Raw genomic sequence first — 11,166 nt, forward strand, 5'->3', positions numbered from 1 at the left:
TAGTGTTAGTACTTTACCATCCATAATCTGTCAGTCAACTACAAAAAAAAAACAAAAAAACAATAAAAAACAACAACAACAGAACCGAATAAAATAAGTACTCAGATATATAGGTATAGGCAAATTTCTTTTTTCATACAAATGCCTTTCCTTCCCTAAGGCAGCATGGAGCGTGCGACTCAGCCAGGAAAGAAATGACTTAGTAGAGTTATAGGTAACAAGCACGACTACATTATCACATGGATAAGCATAGTTGCGTAGGACGTAATTATCTTCCTTTTTTTTTCAAGGAACGTCTGTAGTTTATAAGAAGATTCTTTTGCAAAATTCCTATCCAACTAAATGTATTCGCTTAAAAATACCAACACTCATGGTCTGAAGCTATAAAATACTGCAATCATTTGTTTCTTGGCGCATTTCAGGACCGCAGGAAATAAAATGTAACATTTCTCTCTCTAGAACTTTCTTCCAGGACTTTATCTCATCAGAGGACTACATATTTTAAACTAATTGACATAAAAATGCAAGTATTGTTGCAGCTTTTAAAAAGAAATTCTCTCCTTTCCAGTAATGAAATGAAACCGTCAGGACTGTGACAAGTCAAAAACTCGCTGTCAGAGTCACTCAAATTTATCACAGCATTAATTATTATTTTTCATTATTTATTTATTTTATTTTAATTATTTCCCCATCCTACCCCTAAATTCTCCACCCGCGCCACCTTTTCCCATCCAGGCTAGACTTAGTTGGCCACCTTGGAGATAGCTAAGGCGCGTCCTTTCATTTATCTGCCCTTGATCGGGGAAAGGTAAACACACAATCTCTTTTGTCTTACCCGCCGGATGTCTGAAGGACGGTCGCGGTTGACACCACCTTGGTTGGAATGCAAACCAATCTTTCTCCCCCCCCTTCTCCCCCCACGTCTCTCTTTGATCTAGGAGATTACTCGAGTCAAAGCGCCTCTCGACGCTCCCAGCTTAAGTCTAATTCACCCACGTGTAAGATAATTTTTAGCCTAGGACATTTCCTGTTTCCGCTCGCATTTTCCAGGCCTTTGTATATAAGGTAAATTAAATCAGGCCAGACTCTCTTTCACTTCTCATTCGAGCTGAGCTATCGAGTCTGGACTACTTCATACATTCTTTCTCCTAGAGGAATACCTGGTGGTAAGCCGAACTTAATCACAAGTTCCATCTTAATTACTTTTTTGCTATTTCCATTGGATGTTATCATGTGTAGTTTATTATTACATTTATATTTAATTAGTGCATTGTGTATTTCTCACTGGCGTAAGTAGAAAACATAAACATGTCCTATGTATTTATTTATGTATTGCATTAATCTATTAATGCTACGTTGCTCAATTGATCGTTGATGCAACCATGTATATATTTGTACATCTTATTTTATTTCCTTTATTTCGGTTGACAGCCTTGATAATTTTGCTAGCGCACTAATACTGCGTCTAGAAAAGAGTTATGAGTTATCTCCCCTGTATTGAATTATCTCCCCTTTACTCATTTTACTCTAATGAGAATTGCGCCGCTTGAACGGACACCCTCTCCATTCAAGCGCGCTCCATTGTTCTCGACCCACGGTCATATGTAAACAATCATCTGGGTCGCTGACCACCGCCCATCCCCCCCCCTCTCTTTCTCTATCCACCTGTGTTGTTTATTTGAGATTATTATTTCCCCTTCTATGTACATTTTTATATTATTATTTCCCCTTTTATGTACATTTCTATATTGCTACTATCTGCCATCTATTTTCCAAATCCCATTTGTCATCATCTCCCCATTGTGCTCTAAAGCAATTTTACCAATCTGACGAATGCACCTCAGTCGAGGGCATCGATAAGATGTATGAGAGACATGTCCTAACTTGTCTTTATTTATCCGCAGCCTCCCTCAGGTGCAGGTGTCTGCCTATTGCCTATTTATTTGCTATCGAGAATCACCTATTGCCTATTTACCTGCCTATTTATTTTTGGATCAACGATCTATTTACCTGCATCTGTGCTTAGTGCTATTCAGCACTGCACTTGCCTACTGAGATCTACTCAACTCTACCACTTGGCGCTATCGGCATTGCCCGCCTATTCGACAGCCCACCTGTCAAGCTATTAGGTTCGATGTCCCTATAGATTCAGATCTGTGTGAGACGTCATAGCTACGCCAACCCTCTGCAACTCACTGGACATATCCTGTTAACTACGCTGCCCACGGCAGATCAGCTCTGCCCGCAGTAACCTTGTGCCCACGGTAGCCGGCCACCCGCCCTACTGTGCCCACTACAGATATCAGAAGTTTGGATTGGAACTCCACAAGAACTGAATCACCGGCGTCCCTCTACCCGCTAGAGCGCCACCTCCAGCTGCAGAACCTCAAGCCAGGACACAGCCAGCTGCGACATCCACAGGAAAACCAGCTAAGTCAGAGGACAAAGTGACATACTCTCTTATTAGGTGCAAGAGTGATGATTAAATCTAATATTATTTAGAGATAGAAGCAAACCCTCCCCCTTTTTATTCTTATATGTATATTTATGTAAATAAATATTCTTCATTTTTAACTTTTGTATCTATCTTTCATTGCTTTGTCTCGTTGCGTGTCTGCTCCCGATTCATATGCTGATAGGTTGGTGTGTGATAGCTTTAAAAATAATCATCCCCTAGACATTAAACGCGCCAAACACACGTCACATTTCCCCACCTGTCACAAGGACAAATACTGCCTTCTTTATGTGATATGAAGTTATTGTATTAAAGTCCTATTGATTTTTTACACTTCTAATTCACTTTTATCTTTATTTTTTTTTATCTTTATCTTATATAATATAGACGTTACTTCAAAAGAAGATGATTACGTCCTACGCGTCATGCATCTAGTCATGCATTTTAACCAATGACTTAAATTCTGCCAAGTCATTGGCTTTCCAGGCTGGCTCAGGCAACTCATTCCATGCTCTAATAGCACTAGGGAAGAAGGAGCATTTGTACAAATTTGTCCTAGCATATGGAACGAGGAATGTGCCCTTATCTTTGTGTCTTTCAGAGTATTTTATTAAATTCTGTTTTTGTATTTGAAGATTATGGTTCAGTGTTTTATGTATAATTGCTACTTAACTTTTGAGTCATACAAAACTTGGTGTTTAAACACACTGGAGAAAAATTAACACTTTAAAATACTTTAGGGTTAGAAGTGAACAAAAAAAAAAGATTATATTAAATCTTAATTATCGTACCATAAATCTTTATATATTATTGCATCATAATATTCGCAACTAAGAATGTACCATCTAATATCTTTCAATGTTGTACCAACAGTTACGTGATTTACCATTTTAAGTCAACATATTGAATTTTTTAAATATTTGATTTCCTACACTAACCTTGACATTAGTCTACTTTGTCTAACAGTTTCTTTTTTCTAAAATTGTATTTCTGTTTCTCTACAGCTTTTAGGGGGGTTTCTAATTAGTTTGAACTCTGTGGGACCTTGGCTGTACTGGGCTCAGTATTTGAGTTTTTTGAAATATGCTCTGTCGGTAAGTTTTACAATAGGAAGCCTTTTTTTCAATCCTTGCTTCATACAGGCTAACTAGCTCACACTAGAAATCTAACAAAGAATCGAACTATAGCTCACACTATGTGGAGAAGCAATGGATGCATCAGTATTGCCCAAACTACGGCACTTGGGCTACTTTCGGTCCGTAAAAACTTCTGCCAATAGTGAATAACTTTATGCTGACGAGACTGTTCCATCAGACAATCGACGAGTTTATTTGTACATGTGTTGATACGGTCAGCGACATGCGCGTCGGATGTTTTAATGGTCCTTAGGCCAAAATAATGTGGGGATCACTGGCACAGACGAACATGGTATCCAGTAGCGACACGAGAATTTCCTCTATGGGGTCCAGGAGAAGCACCAGGGTTTCCTTTATGGGGTCCAGGAGAAGCACCAGTGTTTCCTCTATAGGATCCAGGAGGAGCACCAGGGTTTCCCTTATGGGATCCAGGAGAAGCACCAGGGTTTCCTCTATGGGATCCAGGAGCAGCACCAGGGTTTCCTCTATGGAATCCAGTAGCAGCACCAGGGTTTTCCTTATGGGATCCAGGAGCAGCACCAGGGTTTCCTCTATGGAATACAGGAGCAGCATCAGGGTTTCCTCTATGGAATCCAGGAGCAGCACCAGGGTTTTCTCTAGGGATCCAGGAGCAGCACCAGGGTTTCCTCTATGGGATCCAGTAGCGGCACCAGAGCTTTCTCTATGGGGTCCAGTAGCGGCTATATGGTGGGAAATAACTGGGCCTTTCAACCGCGAGTTTCAAAGGAGTCTGTCAAAGAACCAGCAGTAGTAATATTATAGATGAGAGTCCTAACGATTTCTCAACAAGGCCAGGAATAAATATTACAATAGTAAACAAATTACCCCAAAAAAGTCTATCTAAATTGTTCAGGGCTACTAGAACATAGGGTGACGTATAATAACAGTCCAGATGACATTGACAGAGTTATGAAGAAGGATTTAAGGGTAGGTCACGAGAACATAGTCAGTGATGTCACAGAATGGATGAAATATAGAAATAGGCATAGACACTGTTTTTTTTTTTGTTTCTCAAAAACATAGTCGATAATTTTAAAAAGGGCAAAATACTTCTACTTGCATACATGCATGCATACATACATACATACATACACACATACATATAAATAGAACACATTGAAAAATACTGTTAAGATATTTTTTTATTATTAAATGTCAAAACAACAACAACAACAAAGAAATGATAATTGATTTTCGTAGGGAAAAGAAGGAAAAAGATATTGTTTCTGTCGCTGGAGTGCGGCTGGAAAGACTATTGAAATAGTGCAAACTTTTAATTACCTGGGTTCTATCCTAGACAATAAACTTAATTTTACTGCAAATACTGATTATATCAGCAAAAAAGGGCAGCAAAGATTACGATTAATGAGAAAACTGTCCTCGTTTAATGTTAGCAAAAAGGCCTTGGCTATGTTTTATCACGCTCACATCTGCAATATTTTAAGTTTTAGCATCACTGCCTAGTATAGCAATCTGGAGCATTAAAAATAAAAATAAACCTCATAGAATCCTAAATTGCTGCTGGTAAAAAGCAGCTGTTTGAGACAAACATCAATAAAAAAAGCTAAAAAGATTCTAGAAAAAAAAACAAGGTTACAAAGACAGTTTGTGTGGAAACACAAACTCAAAATCGGCCCCCGAAGTGGTCCACCCAGGCAGGCTTCAATATTTTCAGAAAGAACATCCGAATGAAATTATATCAAAGACAAATGAGAGATAAGGATGGAGAAAGAAGGTTAACAGATCTTGTGTAGTGCCCCAACTTTTCCGCAGATCAAAGGATAGGTGAAAGTGATGTAAAGTTAGATGTGAACCTGGCCTAACTAGTTCCCCTTTCAGACCTTGTGGTCTATAGGGCAGATGATGTTAAGTTCATCTGTTTTTGTGGCCTACGGTTAACGAGGGTGTCATGTAGCCAGCACAACGACCAACCGCCTTTACTTTTCCCCAACTAATGTCAGGTACCCATTCGGACTCAGAGGCGCACAAAGATTCCAAAGTTGAAAATCCCAGTCTTCACCAGGATTCAAACCCGCGGCCCCCGGTTCGGAAGCCAAGCGCTTTACCGCTCAGCTACCGTGCCTCTTCTGGTCTAACTGAAGTCTTATAATGGATCTAATTGTTTTGAAAAGGATCAATCTCTTATTCGAATGCACACACACACACACACAAAAAAGACATTTCCACAATTAAAAAAATTGTTCACGAAAATGATGTTTACAAGATTACTATTCGTTTTAAATTAGGTCTAACTTATAATGCATTCTAATTAGCTTTTTCTCTTTAAAAAACTGCTTGCATAACTGATTTTAAAAATTAGATTTTTCGCTTTCAGAAAAAAAAGTAGCCGTTGCATCAGAACTTTGAATGGTCTAAAATATTGTGATGTCGGATTTTCAATATCTTTTCTAGTTTACGAGATCTAAACGGACGGACGGACAGACATTTCGTACAAAACTAATAGCGTCTTTTCCCCTTTCGGGGGTAGCTTAAAATCACCCTGTAAGTCAGGATTTTATGATTTTAACATCACAAAAGAGATAAAAGACACAGATAGCAAAGACAAACAGACACAAACACTCTTTTGCTCCCCTGGCAATCAAATCATTAAGTAGAAACAATCTGATATAATTATGAGTGAGTCTGCTGTGAATGTACATTTTTGTTTTTTTTATAGTGTTTTGTTTGGTGTAATGCACAAATTGTAAGACAAATTTCCTTACGGACAATAAAGATTATTATTATTATTATTATACACACATACATACATGTATATACATTCACAAACACAAATCTATTAACCACCGTATCACTGAGAACATCTACTCTCTATTCTCTATTTTCAGGCGCTCTACATCACTGAATTCAAAGACAAATACTTCTGTAATAACAACAAAACTGTTTGGTAAGTTCTGCCATACACACTTCTTGTTGTACCAATGTATCCATGCTTAAACAATACAATAACATGGGTGACTTCTGTTCAACAATGACTCACAATTGTATACAACGTATGATCAAAATGATAATCTAAGTTATCCATGATCCATTTTGGTTTTCCTCAGCCACAGTGGTAATGCTTACCTGGAGGATCAAGATATCAACTACGCAGATCCTTGGGACTTGTGGCAGAACTTTGTTGCGCTACTACTCTACACTGTCTGTTTATTACTGTTTGCCTATCTTCAGTTAAGAATCATGAAAAAAACTTCTTGAAATGTGTTTATTTGTTTCATTCATGTTGAAGACAAATTTCAGATGCAAACAGATTCACTGCAGAAATACTAAAGCGTTGAAATGAGAATTATTGGTTGATTTTGTCCATTGTTGAATGTGTAACACGTCTTGTTCATTGTGTGAATGATTCAATAAGGTCTGCAGAGTCTACATTGTATTCAAAACATAGGAACGTTAGTTGGACTGGTTCAAATAATGGAGTGAATTACAAACAAATAGACACAATTGTGACACAGGAAATGATTGTCAGAGTGAAAATGAAACAGTTTAGAAGCTGAAATAATTGTATAATGTGAAGTCAAACCAGAGAAATGTGCACAGTAAGGTTACACTAAACAGAGAAATGTGCACAGTAAGGTTACACTAAACAGAGAAATGTGCACAGTAAGGTTACACTAAACAGGAAAAATATAAATAATATTTTTGAAATCAAGAAAAACATTAAAAATACTTAAAACACAAAGCTTATATTAAGCGTAATTGTATCAATCAGAAATATTTTTACTTTTTGATTTTGTTTAGCGCTATTTCATTTCATGTCGTTAGCTTTCTCTATGCGCTAGGATCCTATCAATGTCTGGATAATTGACTTTTCAATGTCAAATGAAAGTGTTCCTGTTGAATTTGAGTACGTCATGTTGTTCTTGTACATTTAGCCTGCCATTCTCTTGTATATTAGTTATATCATTTAGTTTTGTGAATATTGAAGGAATGTTGTCTAAAGCGTATAATGACTTGTAAAACATGTCTTTCATGATAATAACACTTTTTAAGTACTTTTTATTACTCACACTGAGCTAAAAGTCATTATTTGCCAGGTTCGAAATTCCTTAAACATTGAAAAAATGGGTTTCTACTAAAATGTGTCTAAAATTTTTTTTTGATGTGAAGACTACTGCTTGCGACAGACTACTGCTTGCGATTCGTTAGTACAATCTGTCTATTCACACTACTTAGACTTCAGGTTTTGTTCCTATTTCTCTGAAATATAAAGCAATGACAAGAAAACTTTTGTTTCAAAAGGCTGAGCGAAGGGTAGCTATATCTGAACTCTTGACCTTAATGACAAGAAATACTTGCTAGCTGTGGGCACCAATTCATTGCAGTTGGTGGGGATGAAAGAAAGCACCAGCAACCACGCCACGACCCACAAACCCTTCCTCACAGTTGTGGGGTAGAAACTGTAAAATGAATTGGCGCACATACTGCCCTGGAGTGTCTTATGTATAGAGCCCCCGGAAAAAAAATGGTGTGATGAATTAGTTGCTTTCATCCAGATCCGTTGAGGGAAATCTTTTTATTAGCCTAGAGTGCCCTAGAGTCTCAAAAGACGTAATCATGGCTCGTGTGACTTTTATAAATAATCTGCTATCAGTGGCTAGCGACTTCCACAATTTAAAGGACATTACTTGCTAGCTGTGGATGACTCTGAGGACATAGTTTGCATCGTTGTCAACATAAAATGTGAAGTAAAGAGACAATGGTAAGTGAGATTCGACGCCGGGGCCTATCAGTTTGGAAGCCAAGTGCCTTAATACTCAGCCACCACGTCCGCAGTAAATAATAAAAAGGCTACATCTAAACAGTAAGCAAGATAGGGCTACATCAACAGTAAGCAAGATAGGGCTACATCAACAGTAAGCAAGATAGGTGAGTTTGAGTTTTGAGTTTAGGCACATCGGCACAATATAGGCCATGTCGTGCCCGTAATCCTTTAAGGATCACTCTCCCTTTACATAACATGGGCTAAATTCTATACAGTTAAATCATTAAAAACAAGGTCTATTCATAGTTTAAATAGTAAAGGTAGTAACAAATTAATAATTTGGTAAAAATCTTATGTAAATATTATATGTTCACAGTTCAAAATCAGATCTTCGTGACAACCCCACCTCCCGGACAAAGCCCAGTACCGTCCCAGGGTCGACATTGTCGAATAGTGTTTTCAAGGTGTTTGTTCTAAAAAATGTCTCGCTGACATCCTGGTATCTGGGGCAGTCAATGAGCATATGTTCCACGGTGAGGCGAGAGTCACAGTACTCACAAAGTGGGTTTTCCTCTCTCTTCAGTACAAAAGAGTGCGTGATGTAGGTGTGGCCAATCCTAAATCTGAACATGGTCGTGCTACCACGCCTTAGATGTGGGCCGCCACCTGACATCCGCCACAATCTGCCAGAGTTTATTTTGAGTCTCAGCCTCCCATCGGTCCGCAGTAAATAATAAAAAGGCTACATCAACAGTAAGCAAGATAGGGCTACATCAACAGTAAGCAAGATAGGGCTACATCAACAGTAAGAAAGATGGGGCTACATCAACAGTAAGCAAGATAGGGCTACATCAACAGTAAGCAAGATGGGGCTACATCAACAGCTAGGGATGAAGCAATAAAAGCAAACAACGCGGCAGCAAGAGATGTAGCACTGAATGAGAGCGATGTGAATATTAATTAGTCATTCGGTTTATATATCTGAAGTTGTGTACTCTAATTGACCACCTAGCCATTGTCTGCATCTACCCACCATTAACTGAAACTCGTTTCTATACTTTGTACTCATTGTATAATAGATAAATATAGTCAAACTAGAGTTCAGGACCTTTAGAAAGTTGGTGATGCTGCTGATCATTAGACTCAGATCACTGAGCGCGCCATCTAGTGCCAGCTCTCTTCTGAATATGGCAGTGGTGAACAAGAGATGGGCGGGAAGTAGAAACACCACGCACAGGATGGACGCCGTCATGAAGAGCATGGCCGTCTTCCTGTCCTTGGAGGTCAAGCTAGAAAGCTGATCTTTAGAGCTGGACAGAGATTGCCTCCACTTAGATTTGGATTTCAATTTTACAAACAGAATTGCAGAGCAGACAATAAGTATCAGAAATGTGAGGTATGGGACAATAATTTCCGTGACGTAGTAAGATATGGGAAACATAACTGTTCTCATCTTGGTGAAGAATACCATGAATACTGTTCTGTTACGTTCAGGTAGAAACGTCCAATCCATATACACATAAGAAAACTGTACATAAAGATAAGCTAGATAAATGAGAAATAAACATAAGTTGACCATGACCGCCTTTTTCGTGGTGATCATAGACTTGACCTTCAGAGGCCGTGTCACGCACAGACATCTCTCCAAAGCAGCGAAAGTTGTGACCGCGCTGCTGACTCTGACGAAATACTCTTGGGAGTAGCCAGAGATCATCCCGGTTGCCACCTTGGAGACCACGACGTCCAATTCGGAAATGAACGGGTTGCCACTGTTTAAAAACGCCAGCTCACTCAAGAGGGCCCCGAGATCGTTGATGGCCAAAGCTGTGAGCGTGACGTTGACGCCATCTTGATAACCCAGTTTGCGAAAGAGCTTGATGTTGATCACGTTGGCGACGATGCCGAACACGCAGACGATCTGCGCAAGCAGAAGTGAGACTATGATTGTGACAATGTATCGTATGAACGGATCAAAAACAACAACCGGCTTTGATTCCGTTATAACACTTTTTGTCTCAGCCATTGTAGTTTACATTTGGCAAGAAACAGTTAACTTTAGGATTATTTGAATAGGCCTACTCAGTCTGGAGCGCTACTGTTTAGACGTTTGCACTATATGGCCTCACCATTTCTCTAATGCTCTCTGTTTGCTTCAGTGATAACTCAACATTGGATGGCATCATGTATGCGTTCTTTGCTTATAGCGAAGGCTCCTAGATCGATCTAGTCGTAGGCCTATTTCAAATGGCTGCACTGACTTTGTTCCTTTGTAAGTTATATATTTTCAAGCTGTTTCTGTACATTCCTAAATACTGTTACCAGGTCAAGCCTGTGATTTCTGTGTTGATTAGAGTGTTTATTATTGATATAAAGCGTTTAACAGATAGCGGAGGTTTTTCATGAATAAGTCAGAAGAGTTATCTGATTTCAAGAAATGTTTCATAAAACAAGAGACAAAAAATCATTAGCGTTTGTTCGTCTCGTAGCAGACGACACACAAAAGAAAATATATGCTTCAAATAAAAGGACGAAGAACTATTCTGTGCTGGCTATCAATCATAGACCACTAGGGTAGTCAAGGCTGCATCTTCCAGACTGGTTATTAAACGATTGCGTTCCCCAAGCCCTCCACTTCGTAGGAAATAAAGGTACAACTTACCTTATCATTACAGACCTGTCATTCTATGTCATTATGCTAATACCAGTGTCAGATTTAAGTGACTTTTTTTTATTTTTCGGTTTTCTAAAATAATAAGGGAAAAACCCAGAGAAATGCCAGTTTCAGATGAGAACATATCCACTGTAAAACGTTCTATTAGAAGGTTGTGTTT

General features: G+C 38.7%; 2 protein-coding genes across 4 annotated transcripts in view; one reads left to right on the forward strand and one right to left on the reverse strand.

The window, feature by feature from the left end:
• The window catches only part of LOC106058197 (broad substrate specificity ATP-binding cassette transporter ABCG2-like), a 43,626-nt gene extending 36,155 nt beyond the window's left edge, over positions 1-7,471 (forward strand). For all 3 annotated transcript variants that reach the window (XM_056042107.1, XM_056042106.1, XM_056042108.1), the window contains 3 exons: positions 3,460-3,549; positions 6,459-6,517; positions 6,678-7,471. In XM_056042107.1, coding sequence (XP_055898082.1) covers positions 3,460-3,549; positions 6,459-6,517; positions 6,678-6,828 — 300 coding nt within the window. In that variant the 3' untranslated portion in view covers positions 6,829-7,471. The remainder of the gene's footprint in view (positions 1-3,459; positions 3,550-6,458; positions 6,518-6,677) is intronic.
• Positions 7,472-9,308: 1,837 nt separating this feature from the next.
• LOC106058196 (uncharacterized) lies at positions 9,309-10,358 on the reverse strand. The gene has a single exon (XM_013215572.2). It carries the CDS (start codon positions 10,356-10,358, stop codon positions 9,309-9,311), a length of 1,050 nt encoding a protein of 349 aa, XP_013071026.2.
• Between the last annotated feature and the right edge of the window lie 808 nt (positions 10,359-11,166).

The sequence above is a fragment of the Biomphalaria glabrata genome, chromosome 9 (assembly GCF_947242115.1).
Source record: "Biomphalaria glabrata chromosome 9, xgBioGlab47.1, whole genome shotgun sequence".
NCBI lineage: Eukaryota > Metazoa > Mollusca > Gastropoda > Planorbidae > Biomphalaria > Biomphalaria glabrata.

Bases quoted from the DNA above. Each gene is read 5' to 3' on its own strand.
- LOC106058196 (XM_013215572.2), bottom strand. From the start codon at position 10,358: ATGGCTGAGACAAAAAGTGTTATAACGGAATCAAAGCCGGTTGTTGTT.